Genomic DNA, 17,461 nt, shown 5'->3' on the forward strand with positions numbered 1-17,461 from the left:
ATATAATATCCTCAAGTACATACAAAAAAGAAAAGTGGTAATCATATTAAGATGGGACGAAACAAGACTCGTGTGACGCACTAGGCGTTATTTTTCTTCAAAAGTTCTAGAGAATACAAAAAACATAGTTACATGACTAGTAATTTCAGCCGGATTCGTCGTTATTTTCAGCATAGACTTGACTAAGCGATACACACTGAATTTTTTTTATGAGAAAAAGTTCTTAGCTGAGTTGAATCTCAAAAATTTATTAATATCAATATATATTTCAACACTTATTAAGTGCTTAGAAAAATATTTATAAATTATGTATCAATAAAATTCTTACATCTATAACAAGATTTCATCTCGTGTGAGATGTAAGTTTAAATCTCGGTAACTGGACAAACATTTATTGACATACACATTAAATTTGAGTTTGATTAAATTTTGAATTGATGATTAATTTTATAATGGATAAAAAAAATAAAAGTTAGTTGAATTCTATCCGAAAGGCAAAAGCCTTAATTAGGTGGTTAAAAAAAAGAAAGATTTAATTACTCATTGTTTCTTATAATTTATTATTTATATATTTTAATCCTTATAGTTTTAAAGTTATTTTTTTAATTCCTATAATTTATATTTTAATTTTCTTTTAGTCCTTGTAGTTTGAAAATGATTTTTTTAGTTCATATATTTTATATTTTAATTCTCTTTTAGTTCTTATCATCAAAATATGAGTAATATTATCAATTATAATTAACTATAAAAAAATTAGCAAATAATTCGTAACTAATCTATCATAAAATAATTTATAATAAAAAAATAATTGATAATTTATGACTAATTTGTAACTAATTATTTTTATATATATTTTTTGTAATAAGAACTAAAAGATAATTAAAATATAAATTATAGAGATTAAAAACATCACTTTTAAACTATAAGGACTAAAAGAAAATTAAAATACAAATTATAAAGATTAAAAAATAATTTTAAATTATAAAAATTAAAAGAGAATTAAAATATAAATTATATGGACTAAAAAAATTACTTAAAAATTAAAAGATATAAAATTATGGTGACCAAATGAATAATTTAAAAAAAAAGAAAAAACAAATACACGAATGGGTCTGGCCCCTTTGGAAACGCGGTCACGCAAACTTAGCTAGCAACTACCAAGTACCAACGCATGTACAAATTAAGAATATTTTTGTCTCTGGACTTGACATATTTACACCTATTGCCACCATTAGTTCCTAAATTCTTAATTGCAAAGGAAAAACAAGGCTATTTTTGCCACTTTATCCGTGTATAATTCCGAAGATCAAGTCATAATCGTACCTACATGCACCTTAATGACACGTTGGAGAATCTTATGTATATATTTTAGAGTGAAGTGCCTTCAAATTCTCATAATCTCATTACTTAGAAACTAGGGCACTTCTCAATCTCAACAACTTTCGTGTAGTGCACTTTTTTGCTATAGTAACCCATTAAACCGACCTACGTACGTAGTAGCCATGAAGAGAGGCAGAGAAGAGGGTGAGTTAGACATGGCTAATTGCTTGATGCTATTGACCAAAGTTGGTGAGAGTGAAACCAATTATCCAATATCAAAGGGTAGAGATGATGGTGATTTCAAGTGCAAGACTTGCAATAGAAGGTTCTCTTCTTTTCAAGCCCTTGGCGGCCACAGAGCAAGTCACAAAAAACCAAAGCTTATGGTCACAGATCTTTCGTGGCATCACGAGTTACCGAATAACCCAACCATGAAACAACCTAGGATGCACCCGTGTCCGATTTGTGGGCTTGAGTTTGCCATTGGACAAGCCTTGGGAGGGCACATGAGAAAGCATAGAAGTGCTATTAATGATGGCTTGTTGTGTGGTAAACCTTCTTCGTTGTCCATCTTGAAGAATTCATCAAAAGATGCTCATGAAAGGTTGAATTTGCGTTTGGACTTGAACTTGACGCCAATGGAGGAGGATGATCTGAAGCTCAACTTAAGGACGCCCGTCCTCAATTGTTTCATTTGATTGGAAATTAATTTTGTACTACACCAGATTCTTTTTTTCTTATATATATATATATATATATATATATATATATATATATATATATATATAGTTATTGTGTATTTTTCGAAATTTATTATTACACGTACGCACCTATTGGCAGGTAGTTCTTTTTGTTGTAGTCATATTGTGTCTAATACAAGAAAAAATATCTCCAACAACCAATTATAATTTGGCATCTTATTAAATTGTAGAAATATAAATATCTCCTTTATGAATTATAAGAAATCAATACGAGAAACATGAGCGAACAATGAATCACACACCGACCAAAATAAAATTGTCTTCTTTTTACACCAATGCAAAATATCATTGCCTACGAAAGGCCTTTCGATGTAAGAAATCTAAATTGCATTAGACCCCCTAAAAATACTTTCAATGGCATTTGTAGCATACACATCATTTTGATGGAATTCTTATTGACTTGAATGTTGAAGTATATTTTGCTGTTTTGCAGGTATCCATTCGTTTTTCATGGTGTCTCAATGTTGTATGAGGATCAACTGAATTCAGAAGACTTCATCTCAACTCACTTGAAACATATAGACAACATTTACCAGAATTCAATCCCCGCGCGAACTAGTCCACCTTGGACAAATAAACTTTTTTAACCCATTTTTTTCTTAAAAAGAAGTTGTTCTATATGTACATTTTTGTTTGATCGAGTAATGCTATTATAACAAAACCTTTCCCAGTAATTTTTGCATTAAATAAAAATACAGGAAGAGAAGAAAAAGGTTGAAATAAGTTAAATGATATGATGGAGTATAAAGAAAAAAATATTATAAAAAAGTGTTGTAAAAATTGTTAACATATATTATAATCCCTAAAAATGAAGTGTCATGGTTACTTGAAATAATTGTAAAAGGAATTTTAAAATTATTATTTTGTTCCTTAAATGTGTGCATGATTGAGATGTGGTGTGTCACCACATATAACTGTCACAAATGATTAATGTTAAGGACTAACTTAACTTATAAAAATTTATTTTACTTTTTTTTAATTTCATGGATTGGTATGACAACATCTCATAATTTTAAAGAATAAAATAAAGATTTTTATCATCCAATCCAAGCATATGCTCATGCATATATGAACATGTGTCACTCAATCTAGCACAAAGAAAAGCAATTAGAACGGATTAATAAACAACTTAATCTCTTCATTTAAGAGAAATATATCATAAAGTTTAAATAAGTCATTTAATTATTTAAAATACTACATCAGATCATTTTGTTTAATAAAATATATAAATTTTGATTGAATTTTTTAATAATTGGAGATTCTATTAAAAGACTTAATTGAAGTTTTTTTAATAATTGAAGGAACTAATTGAAATTTTAAAATAATTAAAAACCTGAATGAACTTTTTAATTATTAAGGACCTAATTAAACTTTTAATTATAATTAAGGCATAAATTATTAAAAAAGTAAATAAATTATAAAATTAAGTCATTAGTTTAATACAATCATAATGTTTTTTCTTTATGAGTTTGAACTACGAAGCCTTAATTTTACAATTAATTGGTCTTCTCATTCACACATTACATGTATGTAGTTTATACTACTATAGAAAGGAGTCTTCCAACTTGATTGCATTTTGGTTATCTACAAGCTTATTAACAGTACTTTTTTAAGATATAAAAGCTTCATTAAAAATATAATACCCAATTGTTTGGTAAACATAGAATTAAGGTATAACAACATTTATAACCAACCAAATAGTGTTTATTTGTTAGTAAAAAAGTTTATTATGTTATACATTAAAAAAACACTTTGATTGTTGTAAGAAATCATTATAAACTTTTTAAATTTATCGATTGAACTATCTTACTATAAAAAGTGCTATAATAATAATAGCATATTCCTGCATTAAAGAAAAAAAATCTTAAATTTATTAATTTTCTCTAGAAATTTCTCACTTGATGACAAATATGTCAGTGATCACATGATTGGTAAAAATTATTAAAATGAAAAAAAAAAAAGAAGCATGGAGCTCTCGTGTAACAAAATTATAATGACCTCCCTTCTAGTTTTCATAAATAAGTTCAGTATAATTGTACTTATATGAAATATAAAATGTTGTTCGGAGTATATATATGTATAATGTATCTAAAACATAAAAGAGCAAGAAAATATTTGCTTAGCAATATTTAACATCAAATAAATAGTGTAATTTTTTTTAACTAAGAATAGGGTCAATATAATTTTATTACGTTTTAAAGAATATCAATGCAATTAACCATTCAAAATATCAACGATCAATAGATTTGTTGCCCAAACAAACAACACAAGGGGCAATGACACAATCATATCTAACTTTGAATTAATATATAACTTAATCTAGGAAAGAAACTATTAAAGAATGACCGCGTAAAATCCAAAGCACGAATCATCATCAATTTATCATCATGCATGTATTTTCCTCCTTCTTGTTCTTGGATAATAATGTTGCCTCCTCAACCACAACAAGCTGACTTTTGTGCAACTTCCCCAGCCGTTGCATGATCTAGTTGGTTGTTGATTTTAATTCCTGCTGGCTGCAATGAAAATATGGCGAGACATTCAACATGATGGAAAGAGAAAAGGTTATCAAGACAAATAAACTTGTTCTTGAATTCAAGAAAGATGAAATTTAAATACCTCTGCCTTAGAGTCAGTGTCAGCAAGCCTTTGTTTTATATCTCTTGCAATAGAGAAGAAAACTTCCTCCACATTTAGATTTGTCTTTGCACTCTGCAATAGAAATTTTCAAGTAGGCAAAAATAACAAAAATTAAGGAGTTAAGGAAGTTTCCACATTTTCATGCAAGCATCACTTACTGTTTCAAAGAATTTGATTCCATACTCATCGGCCAGTGCTTGGCCCTTGGAGGTAGGCACAACCTAGAAAGAAAGGCAAAGGCATATATAAATCCAATTATCTCAAATTTGACAAACATTTGAGAAAGAAAGGATCCCGGATGTTACTAATTCAATTAATGGCATCAAATCAGAACTCAATCCCCTTAACCACTTTGCTCTCAACCTCAAACAAAAATGTTTCATTCACTAATGGTCTAACACATGGTTCCTCTAACATCATTAAGCATGTTTGTTTAAAATTTTGGATTTGTGAACAGATGTCACAAGGACAAAAACCAGTTTCAACTAAAAGTGGTTTCAAAAGCACATGGTTAAGTGTGCAGACGTGAATTGGTGCGTTGTGTTGACTGTTAAGGGCATGTTTATTTTTCCGTTTCACTATGTGGGCACACATTACAAAACTTAGTTTTATGAGAAGCTACAAATTCCAACTTCTGACTGAACGTCTGTTTGTAGGTTTTAAACAAAAATAGGAACTATAAATCTCAAACAGAACACACTGCATTATGGTGCAACCAAGACTAAATCTTGCACAACAGTAAGAAGAAAGTATATTTGCAGACAATAATGGGTCATTTCCTGAGTTCCCTCGACTTATATCTGCACAAAATAGGTGCATCGAAGGTCCTAGATACCTCTCATAAAGAGAAAGGTCCCAGTTGTTTGCATACCCGTTTGCTTTCATCCATGTCAGCTTTGTTCCCCACCAGTACTTTGTTAACATTGTCTGAAGCATGCTGCTCAATGTTACGAATCCAATTCCTGATATCTGAAATTGGCATAAGATGGAAGAATATTCCAAATGAGAAAGCCTTTGAAGAGAAAAACTCATATCTCCAAATTTTAAATCGAAGTAACAGATGGAAACTTTACTGTTAAATGAAGATTCGTCTGTAACGTCATAGACTAGCAATATGCCCATAGCACCACGATAGTAAGCTGAAAAAACAGGGAATTCAGTAAAGGCTTGGCACAAAATAAACTACTCGATAAATACTCATATTGGCACAAAGCTTGAAAACCAATGAAGAATAAAAGAACTCTACAGTTACAGCAATGAAATTGTACCCATTCAAATGGATATGGAATTTAACTCATGACACATCAAACAGAGAAACAACAGGTACCACTAGCGAAAGTTCATTTTAGATAATTCAAGAAGAAACTCATTAGTGATCATCACATTAATCACTGATCAATTTTGAATTAAAAAAGTCAACAAGGGAGACGTTCCCAAAAACTATTTTGCTTATAAATTTTACATGGCTGGCAATTTAAACAATAGGAACCCAAACAGAAAGTGAAGACTATTTATTTTAGGCTTAGGCATGGGATAAATCCGCCTATGATTCCATATCCAGTCCCAAGCTCAGGTAAAGAAGGAGAGTTGTGTTAAGTCATCTGCAACTAACATAGAACTTACCGGTTGTAATTGTTCGGAACCGCTCCTGACCTGCAGTATCCCAAATTTGGAGCTTGATCCGTTTTCCATCCTGCTCAATGGTTCTTATCTTAAAATCAATGCTGCACCAGGAGGGTAGACCTTGAGATGTTAAGGAAACTTCTGGCACACAAGATTCTATAACTAAATGCTAAATTGTGAAAACTCACCCTATGGTTGTGATGAAACTAGTTGTGAAAGAACCATCGGAGAATCGTAGAAGAAGGCAACTCTTTCCGACACCTGCAACCAAGAATAACAAAAAAAAAGGTTTGTGAAAATTAAGGAATTTGCATACCAATGCACATCTCTAGCAGTTTCTATGGCCACAGTATTTTTTTCATTTCTTTATGTTACTATAATACTTTTATTCTATTCCTTGATCCTCTAAAGAAAATAAACAGAGAGGATGGAAGAATCTATATCTATGACATATATACTATAGTAAATAATCAAGGCACGGGAAAAGAGTTCATGAGAAACGCCAAGCTAAGGTCAAATTTCTTCTTCCCTATGGATTAAACAGATTAAAGTATGCAAGAAAACAAAGCTAAAAAGCAACTTCCGTTACCATGTTTTGGTTCTTTTTTTTTTTTTCCACTAAATAATCATTCAAGAAAAAAAGAAAAAAAAAAACTCTATAAAGAAGCTGCAAAGTAAAGTGGTTATTAATATAGTAAATGTTGCAATAAAGCATATCATTGTCAAAGTAGAGAGGGGCCTAATTATATACGATGGAGAAGTTATCCAACATATTCAGATTTCAGACTATGATCAAACAGAATTAGGAAAAGTTCGGTGGACACCAAACTCTGATAAGTATAGATATGATAAATAATATGATCTGATAAAGAGAGAGATAACATTGACGGAGTGCTTTTTATATAGATGTGTCTGTATAACATCACTTAACAGAATCTCCTAGTTGTATCACGGTAATAGAACAATCATTCAAATACTAGCAAAAGCTAGATCATGAAAAGATTCAAACTCAAAGATTAAATATACTTGCATCAAAATCCAAATTAAACAATTCGAGACAAAAATGATGCCATTTTTGTTTGCAATGTTTTGTGTTTCGTAACCTGCAGGAATAATCGACGAAATTATGAGGAGTGACTTACCACTATCGCCAATCAAGAGAAGTTTTATGAGATAATCGTAATCCGCACGAGCTCTTGCCGGTGGAGCAGCCATGAATTTCTCGTGATTTCAACACTGACGAAATCTATTCCTATCTGCATACGATCCAAAAATAAAGGGAATCATTTTCGAGTTAATTCGCACACGCAAAAAACTGGAATGCAAGAGAGAGAGAGAGAGAGAAGAACCAGATCCGAAATGGAAAGGAAAATGGACTGAAGGACCGCCGGAGATTTTTAGAGAGAGAGAAGAGCGATGTGTAATTTTGCTGTTTTTATTTTATATTTTTGTAATTTTAAAATAATAATAATAAAGTTAAAAGTCTCGGGAATTTTTTATTGACCAGAACAGTAGGAGTAGGATACAACCTTCAACTTGGGAGCCTTCCCCGACTATAGAGGCACCCAATTTGTTGTAAGGCTGTTTCCATATTCATATTCATTCATTGTAAAATTTTCATTTTTATATATTGTAGCTACCAAACATTCTCCATAAGCGCCTAGTTTGTAGTTTGTAGTTTGTTAAATGAAAGTGCCTCACTTGTTCTAAATTTTTTTACATTGAGTTTTTTAATAAAATAACTATTATTTAATCACAAATCATAACTTATATAATTTTTTATGATAATTAGAACTATTTTATATTAATATTCAATCACAATTCATCAATTATATATTTTTTCTAAAATTATACTATAGGTTATGCAATTAATAAATTTATTCAACATCTAATGGATATTATAATAAAAAATATAAGTGAATATTTTTATTTTTCTTTTTGGGTGTCAAGTTCACAATTTTTTGTTTCATGAGAATCTTAAGTTGAGAAATCTAATTTCTCATGTTTAATATTCATGGTTAAAGAAACTAGCTAACGAAAACTTGTTTATGTAAAGAGGTGAGAATCTTATTTTCTTGAATTTAATTTTTTTTTATTATAATAAAAACATCATGTTGTCCTTGTTAAATTATTAAAATAATCAATAAAAATATCAAGTAATGTTTTGATTTTAAAAAAAAATTGTCTAAATTTTTTTAATGGCAAATTACAAAGATTTTATTCATTTCCATAAATCATAATCTTCAAGAATAATGAAAAAAGTTTTCCCTACCAACCACTCCCTAAAATAAATAGCTACCTAGTTTATTCTCATTCTAACAAGCATCCCAATATTTTTATTTTTAAATTTGGCTAATATATGAATTAATAATAATAATAATAATCAAATTTTATTTTTATGGCATGATTTTTCAAAACATTGTACAGGCTGAGTTGGGTTTGGAAATTTTGGTCTTTTGGATGCTAATTTGAAGTGCCGAAATTTCCCATGATTGAGGAAAGCATATACTTGTTTGTGGTAATTCATCAACTCTTTTTTATTTTTCCCTAAAGTAGCTGATTACAGTGCCTAATTAATTTTTACGTGGAGGATTCCAATCTCTATGCCAAAACAGATGAAGAGGCAACTACAGATATGACTGGATTATTAATTGAATTATTCAACAACGATGCCAGCCTCCAAAATTAACTTAAGTATAATTAAGTGTAGAAATGACTTAAGTTCACGAAAATTAGTTAATTTGAGTTAATAAATAACTTTCTTAATTATTTTTAGTATTTTGAATTTAGAAAATTCATTTTTTACTAGAATTAAATAATTAGAGAGGCATGCGACCTAAGAATTTAATTATTAGAAGTTAGTGACCTAATTAGTGTAATATATATATAGAATCTAAGTTAGAATTAAAAGAACCCTAAACACCTAATTAGAAAACCCTAACATGTGCAACAAGTGGGGCCCCTTCTACTAGGGTATGGGAGCCACTATAAAAAGAAAATGTTGCTCCCTAGCTAGCCTGGGTTTTGAGAAAGGAGAGGGAGAGGTTTTTGCTTCGTCCAAGTGTGGGAGAGCTTTGCATCTTGGGTGTTCTTCTAGCTAAATTCTTTCTTGTGTATATAAGATCCAACCCTTCATCTTCTTTTGTTTTCTTCTTCCTCATGATCTCTCAGAGCTCAAACCCTTCATTCTTTCTTCTCCATATATTCCTAAAATACCTTGATTTGTTCTAAGAATATTTCTCTACTTCTTGTATATAGTGAATTGTAAAAAGTTTAATCACATCAAATATATAGACTTTTCTCTATTTGTTTATGGTATCAAAGCACGTAGCCTCTAGTTTAACACCTTCTGCCACGAAGACCCAAAACACTACCACACCAACCAAACATGGTTAACTCGATTGACAACAAGGAGAAGGAAACATCACTACCTAACCCTTTGGTCTTGCATCATTCTGATAATGCGCCTCAGCCTCAGCGCCAAGAATAAGCTTGGTTTAATCAATGGAATCGTGAAAGCTCCGTCAACAACCGATTCAGTGTCCAATGATCTTAAGCAAGCATCTCGCAGCTCAACGTTTCTCTTGTGTTGATTCAAGAAATTGGATTTCAACCATCAAAAAGGCTGATTATTTACACAGTTTATGGAGATTCAATTAATCACATAAAATATACAGACTTCTGTCTATTTGTTTAAGCATGTGGTAAACTTAAGTTAAATATTGCAAAGCAACAAGTCTGCACCAGTCAATGACAAATTCGGAGAAATCTTCCAAAGATAACTTGTAAGTTGTATTTTACTATTCACTATTTTGTAAGTTGAAAACGTTGCAAACGAACAGTTTTCATTGTATGGATTCTATTTTTTATATTGTCATTCAATTATTTAGCATTTAAGTTAAATATTTTAGAGTGACAAGTCTGCAAAAGTCAATGACAGACACGAAGAAATCTTCCGAAAATGACTGTTGTAAGTTTTATTTTTCATTGTGTATAGGTAACCGTTTACATTATATTAAAGTATTTCACATTTGATTTTTTTTTTATGTTATGCACTAAAGCCAAAAGGGTCTCAATTTTCTTGCAGTCTTTTGAAGAATGCATCCTTGTCTCTACGTCCTGGTTCAGAAATTCACCAGCAAAATGAGACAAATAAGTAGGAAAGAATTGCAGAAAGAGAAGGAGGAGCAACGGAGGCAAGAACAGGAGAAGGGGCTGGAGAGGAAAGAATCGGTTGGAAGTCCCGGAGCAGGGTTTGATTACATTGCTAGAATTGTCTTCAATGTGCTGCCGTACCACACTATCTTAGTGCTAATTTCCATTTTACCACAGAGGTTACTTGACAGAAGGATTGCTTCGCGTTTAGATTGCATACTTGAGGGGGTTGGCACAAAAAGCGGAGGAATCTCACCAATATTGTTCTAGACAGTGATAATTTTATTTTATTCATTACACTTTATGAATTCGAATTCTTTAAAGGATTGTAATGAAATTATGATTAGCTAATTTTCTTATTTATCGGGTTGGATGGAATGACTTAATTTCATGTAATTCATTTTTTTAATATAATTGTTTATGTATTTATCATTATTATTATTATTATTATTATTATTATTATTATTATTATTATTATTATATTCTTAATGTTTCTTTTAAACTGATCACTTATTGTTTCATCGTAGGAATTATTAGTTTAGTTATCAAACACTCTCTTGGTTCTCAAAATTAAGAAAAATATTTAATTGGAATTGTCCTTAGACATAAGTAAATATCAATTAAGCTCTATTAATTTTTGACCAATAATACTAATTATTTATATTAATTTGTCAAGACAATGGGAGTTAATCTAAATGATTTAGACTCTTTCACTTAAAATATTTGAGCTAAAATATATTTATGAATTGGGAACAAATTACATGAATGATTAAATTAATTATAGTTATTACATTGAAATAAAAAAAATCAAGTTCAATCCTAATTGTTCAAACTCTTAATCCTCGCGATAACATTGCGATTTCACTTTATTCTTGATTCTTATAAGTGTTTTTAAATTTATTTATCTTACGGTTCTTTGATCTTTAAATTATTCCAAAAAAACCTTTGAAAAAATATTTTTACAAAATCTTAGTTGTTTAATTAGAATTGTTGGATTAGTTATTTGAAAGACCACTTGAACACAAGTTCTAATACTATTTTGAAGTTTATGGTTTCAGTTCATCATTCGAAAAATCTTTAATAAGTTTTTGTATCCAATAACTTCAAATCTTATAATCAATTAAAAAATCTTAAAAAAAAGATTATTGCTCTGCAGCAAATTTTTTAGCTTGAATTATAAGGGTGATAATGATTATTTAACAATCAATTAACAAATCAGAATATATTTAATTAGAAATTGAGTATTAATTAAAACAATTTTTTTGAATTTTTTATTAACAATCAATTAAAAAATCAGAATATATTCTGTAGCAAGTTAGTTTGCACCAAATTGTTTCTATTAAAGGAGTTTGCAGCAAATTTTTAGATTTTAAATTTGAGGGACTAATAAATATTATTTTTTTTTACATTTTGAGGACCAAAACCGGACTTATTTATAATTCAGATATTTTGATTTAGTGTATAATTATTATTTTAAAAAGGAAATCTATATGTGATATTCTCAAAAGCTATACAAATGAATTTATTTGAAATAAAAAGGTGCAACTACATGTGACCTTTTGAGATGCTCTACGAGTAAGCCCGCCGGAACAAAAGTAATTAATTATGATTTAACATGTAATTAATTATGTCAAAAAATCTAAATTTTGGCATTATATTATGACTTAAGATTAATTAATTATGACACACATTCATATCAATTTGTTGAACAAGTGGTCTCAATAACTTAAGAAGGGGGATAAATTAAGTTTCAAAATTTTTTCACTAACAAACTTTTAATCCCCTTCGAAATGATAGACTTAGAATGCAGAAGAAGAAACAACAATCAATTTAATAATGTTCTTTAAACATGCAAGACAAAATTGATTGCAATAACATAAATGAGATAAGGGAAGAGAGAAATACGAACTCGATTTATACTGGTTCGGCCATTTCCCGTGCCTATGTCCAATCCTCGAGCAACCCACTTGAGATTCTTCACTATCTTTATAAAAATCTTATTTACAACTTCTAAACACCCAAGAAATCTCTTTCCCTTGTGATTAGGAAACTCATAATTCAAGAAACAATCAGTCTCTTGATTACAATTGACTTTCTGAGAAGAACATAAAGATTTATCTCCTTTAGAGTAGATGATACAAATTGGAGTTCCTAGAGAAATTTCTCTCTTTTAGAGATGATAATATAATTTGAAATTTCTGGATGAACTCTCAGTAGATTTGTCAGTGTTTTCTCAAGAATTATTGAGAGAACATTTGACAATGAAGTTTTTTTAGAATATCTCTCTTACTTTTTGAAGTCACACACACACACACACACATATATATAGGTCATTTGTGCCTTTTCAAAATGGTTTGAAGATATGTGCCTTTTCAAAAAGTTTTTTCTAGAATTCTTCACTGATAATCGATTACAAGATTCTAGTAATCGATTACATAATTATATTTTGAAAGGTCGTGACTTTTCAAATTGAATTTCAAGAGTTTCATTACTGGTAATCGATTACACATCAATGATAATCGATTACAACTTTTAAATTCAAATTTCAAAACTTTCCTAAAAGTTGTTTCTTCAAAATTGTCTTCTGTTAATCGATTATCACAGTCTTGGATGTCTTGGAAACACTTTTTTTTGAAGCAAAACTTGATCTTGAATTAATCTTGAAGCAATGCTTGTTTGTTGCAGTAACCTTGTATTAATCTTGAAGCAATGTTTAACCTTTGAATGTTTGTTAAAGTAATCTTGAACGCAACCTTGTTTGATTATTCTTTAACATCATCAACATCATGTATTCATACATTCATAGAATTCTTATCTATAACTTCATTTTGAATTAATAATTATAAATTTAACCGAAATGATAGACAATATGAATATTTTTGTTTATTTGACAATAATATGGATAAAATTTTAATCATGTAATATAACAATTTTCAGCATAAAATATTAAATAGTGTAAGAAACAGACATCACAAATAAATAAAAAAATTATTAGTCATAATTAGGGATTAACAGCTTCATGATAAGTTTTTTATCGTAGAAAAAATCTTAATGATAATACTTTTAAAAAATAAATTTTACTTCTTTAAATTTATTAATATTATTAACTATATTAATTAAAAACGTAATGATAAAAACATAAATAGAAATTAGTGTTTTTTATCCTAAAATTATAAGCACATATTTTACACATGAGAGATAAGAAATAAAAATGTTCATAAATAATATTTATCCACACATGAATACACTCTAGTATTTAACAAACGTCGTTGATTATATCACAAAACAAATAAAAAGAACAGAAAAAGAAATAAAAGCCATGTGAATGAAGCAAAGTATTTTTTGAAGGAAGACTCACATTTCCTTGTGCACTCACACATACACATCCTTAAACTAAAATCTAAATTATCATGAGAAATGAAAATAATTACGAGATGAAACTAACAAAACTTCCCTTCACACAATCAAAAAAGTGAAAGAGGTTCAAACATTTCATTATAAATGTCAACGGATTCTCCGGTGCGAAGTAAATAAAAGTTGACCATTATAAAAGTTAATAGTATGACTTAACAACAAATGCGAAAGATTCGAACAGGTCAATAGCATGAACTAAAATACAAGAGAATTCATTCATGAAACAAAACAAAAGCACAATCAGAAGTACCAAAATTTAGAAGACATCTAATGTAACATCATATGAATAATCATCACCGATGTGAAACTAACAAAGCTTCCCTTGACAACCAAAAACAGTGCAACAATCATACAAATGCAAGCCTTAGTGGGTGGTGCAAGAGATTCAAACACGCTGATCCGTTTGCTTCAAGCATTTTTTCTTTTTCATCTCAACATTTATACAATAATTTAGGCAATGGGGTTCCGAAGAAGATAAACTCAAATAAATTAACGTAAGTTAAAAAGCAAGCTGCAATATCCAGAATGGTTAAATTACATCAGGAACCAAATAAAAAGAAGATAAAAAGAAATAACAATCCATGGAACATGGGTTCGATTCCCTTTCCCAAACAAATTTCTCACTCTCACCCTTGTAAGCAAAACTAGTAAGTTATCTGTGCATCGTTCACGTTTTCACGCCTATTTGAAATATATTTGTTTATAAAATCAATTATTTTAAAATTTTGAGAGAAATATAATTAATTATTTAAGTTCTTTAAAGATGCAGAAAGAATCAGAGTATTTAAACATAAAAAATAACTCAAACAAATCCTAAGTTACTAGATTATTTAAATCATTGCCTACTACAGAATATTTGAAAATTGAGATCATTGGCTTGAATAAATAAAAAATATATTTGATTGGAAACAAATTTACATATTTGGAGTTTCGAGAATCCCTTGACGAAGAAGTAGCAGCAGGGTAAACATTAAAATCAATCGGAAAGTGGAGATGTCACAGAGAATCGGGACAAAGCTCTTCGTCCACAGTTAGGGTTATTCTCTTGAACCAGATTCAAGCTCAACCCCTCCCTCACCATTGCTTCGTTTCATTTTTTTCAGGATTATCCTTTTACACTACACAGGAGCAGCTCAAGAAGTTGTTCTCTCCATTCGGACTAGTTACCCAAGGTGTGTTTCTGTTTGTCTTGTGCTTTTTCTCTCTTCTCAAATGCCCTTTTGCTGACTTTGCCCTTATCATTCAGCTGATCTAGCGTTGGATCCTATAACCAAAAGGCCCAAAGGTTTCGGCTTTGTCTCCTTCAAATCTGAAATTGAAGCGGAAAAGGCTTGCAAGGCCATGAATGGCAGGGTAATTTTCTCTTATCTCTACCCACTTTAATAAATAACAATGTACTAGGCACGGTATAATGGTATGCTTTGATTAACTGCATTGATGTTGTAAGTGTCTATGCACTGAAGGTGTTTGTTGAAATGACCGATTGATTATTGCAATTTATAAAGATATACGTACTATTCGTATGGACTTAAATCCTTAGTTCGGTTTATAGTTTAGCTTTCCTTGTTTGTGTCTCTAATCTCTATGACATGAACAACGTGTTCTTGTTTGCTTTTGTTGGTCCATCGAAACATTATTGTACTACCACATCAAGTTGTAGTAAATGCCTTTTGGCTGCATTTATGATTATGGTAGACTTGATGATTTTTTAAAAAAAAGTTAATTACTCTAGCTACTTGATTTCTTTCACAAACTACTTTTGTTCCATGTTAGGACTTCCATTGAGTATCCTTGTTCGATGGAAAGTTGATTAATGGCTACTTTGGAAGCTGCTTGAAACATGAGGAAAACATGTAACATTGTCCTCAACTTAATAATCTGCCTCAATTGGTGGTAGAGTGAAGCCATAAAGATGGAAAATGGATGTACTTATATTTTCCTTTTAGAGAATAAATATAATGTATTTCAACCCGTGCTAAATTTATTGGGTTTACCGGTTTAGGCATGTGTACCCACTACCCATGCAGAAAATTATAATCCAAATGTGGTGTATATTCACTGCATATCAATGTTTTTCTGATAAACAATCAGACCATTATTTTATTTTATTTTTTATTTATCTTGAGAGATAGCTCTATAATTATAATGCTCGTTGTGAGTTTCTCATGAAACACCATTAATTTTTTAGTTATTACTTAGGGCCTGATTAGATAAGTTTATCCAAAAACATTTTTCTGAAAAAAAAAATAAGAAGAAAAAAATAAAATGAGTTTTTTCATAATCTAAAATTAGCTTATTTGTAAGTTAAAAATTATATTTCAAAGAAGCTATATAAGAAGGCTTCTACAAATTAACTTAAGCATAAGTTTATGAAAAAACTCATTCATTTTTTTCTTTTTATTTTCTTCTTCTAGAAATGCTTATGGAAAAATTTATCCAACACCTTTCATTGATCAAAATCCTATAGAGTGATGATATATAGACACCACTATATATTATACACTCTACTAACACCTGTTATTTCTCTTTTTTTGAATCAAATCATATTACCTATGATACTTCTCTCTTTCCCTATCTAAGTGTCAACTAGTATTTGGTGTCCAACAATCTTTTTCCATACTAGTATTTGTGTACCATCATAGTCAAAATCCTGCCTTGAAACCCTCTACTAATATGAACTGATATGGTACTGTGTATAAGGTTTTGTTGTGTTTCTCGTCTTTTCCCCTTGTTGGAAATGTCCTGTGCATGCCAAATTATTTCCCTAATTCATTTGGAAAGTAATTATATAGCCAAATGTTCATCGCTTACTATGCATGGCTTACCGTAGTTTGATCATTAATGATCATGTTTGCACTTACACACATCAAGATTGTACCATTTTTGTTATGCAGCCTGTATGATAGATGAAAATTTTAAGAAAAGGCTGGGATATATGGAAATTCTTAGGCATGCACACATCTAGCTCGTAAACAGAATCAGTAGTCTTGCTATATCCTTGATATGCATCTTTGATATCCTCTTAGTTGTCTAGCTCTCTCGTTGTTATCACTTTACCCACTAAATAATAATAAAAAGAATCCTAGGCATGCACATAGCACCTGTATGTTCTATGGAATTGATTTTTTATTTAATTTCAATACAACAATCTCATTTCCTGCATGGTGCAGATTGTTAATGGAAGGCTGATTTTGGTTGAACCTGCAAACGAAAAATGACCTGGAGGAGACAGTGCCTTATATACAGTGGTTACATTCATCAGGTGTAGAGTAAAACTTGATCAATCAGTGTAATAACCCAGCTAGGCATTATTTTTTTATGCTCAAGGCTCCTCGGTTTCACATTCTTCAATCTTCTAACAAGTGGCATACATTGTGAGAATACCAGTATCCAATTGAGACAGTGATGCAAAAGATTTGCACGACTGGATTCTGTGTTGCTTTAGCATTTGAAAATTGAAGTTATTGTCTAAAAACAAATTATCACATACGTTACTTTTAAAGATACTTGCATAAAGCAGAATAATACTACTTGTATTCGATAAGGTA

The 17,461-nt window shown here is 30.1% G+C and overlaps 3 protein-coding genes across 3 annotated transcripts; 2 read left to right on the plus strand and 1 right to left on the minus strand.

Moving 5' to 3' along the window:
* Positions 1-1,307: 1,307 nt before the first annotated feature.
* Positions 1,308-2,040, plus strand: LOC114375220 (zinc finger protein ZAT12-like). Its single transcript, XM_028332991.1, has one exon. It carries the CDS (start codon positions 1,503-1,505, stop codon positions 2,016-2,018), a length of 516 nt encoding a protein of 171 aa, XP_028188792.1. The 5' UTR covers positions 1,308-1,502; the 3' UTR covers positions 2,019-2,040.
* Positions 2,041-4,250: 2,210 nt separating this feature from the next.
* Positions 4,251-7,826, minus strand: LOC114374006 (ras-related protein RABE1c-like). Its single transcript, XM_028331588.1, has 9 exons — positions 7,694-7,826; positions 7,487-7,600; positions 6,533-6,605; positions 6,345-6,445; positions 5,795-5,860; positions 5,593-5,690; positions 4,880-4,942; positions 4,701-4,793; positions 4,251-4,597 (listed from the first exon to the last, which is right to left on the minus strand). Exons 2-9 carry the CDS (start codon positions 7,557-7,559, stop codon positions 4,517-4,519), a joined length of 648 nt encoding a protein of 215 aa, XP_028187389.1. The 5' UTR covers positions 7,560-7,600; positions 7,694-7,826; the 3' UTR covers positions 4,251-4,516.
* A 6,956-nt stretch (positions 7,827-14,782) lies between these two features.
* On the plus strand, positions 14,783-17,438 carry LOC114375122 (small RNA-binding protein 11, chloroplastic-like). The gene is made up of 4 exons (XM_028332871.1): positions 14,783-14,943; positions 15,017-15,085; positions 15,160-15,266; positions 17,084-17,438. The coding sequence occupies exons 1-4, from the start codon at positions 14,907-14,909 to the stop codon at positions 17,129-17,131; spliced, it is 261 nt and encodes an 86-aa protein (XP_028188672.1). The 5' UTR covers positions 14,783-14,906; the 3' UTR covers positions 17,132-17,438.
* Positions 17,439-17,461: the final 23 nt, after the last annotated feature.

This window comes from Glycine soja, chromosome 11, assembly GCF_004193775.1.
Source record: "Glycine soja cultivar W05 chromosome 11, ASM419377v2, whole genome shotgun sequence".
NCBI classification, from domain to species: Eukaryota; Viridiplantae; Streptophyta; class Magnoliopsida; order Fabales; family Fabaceae; genus Glycine; species Glycine soja.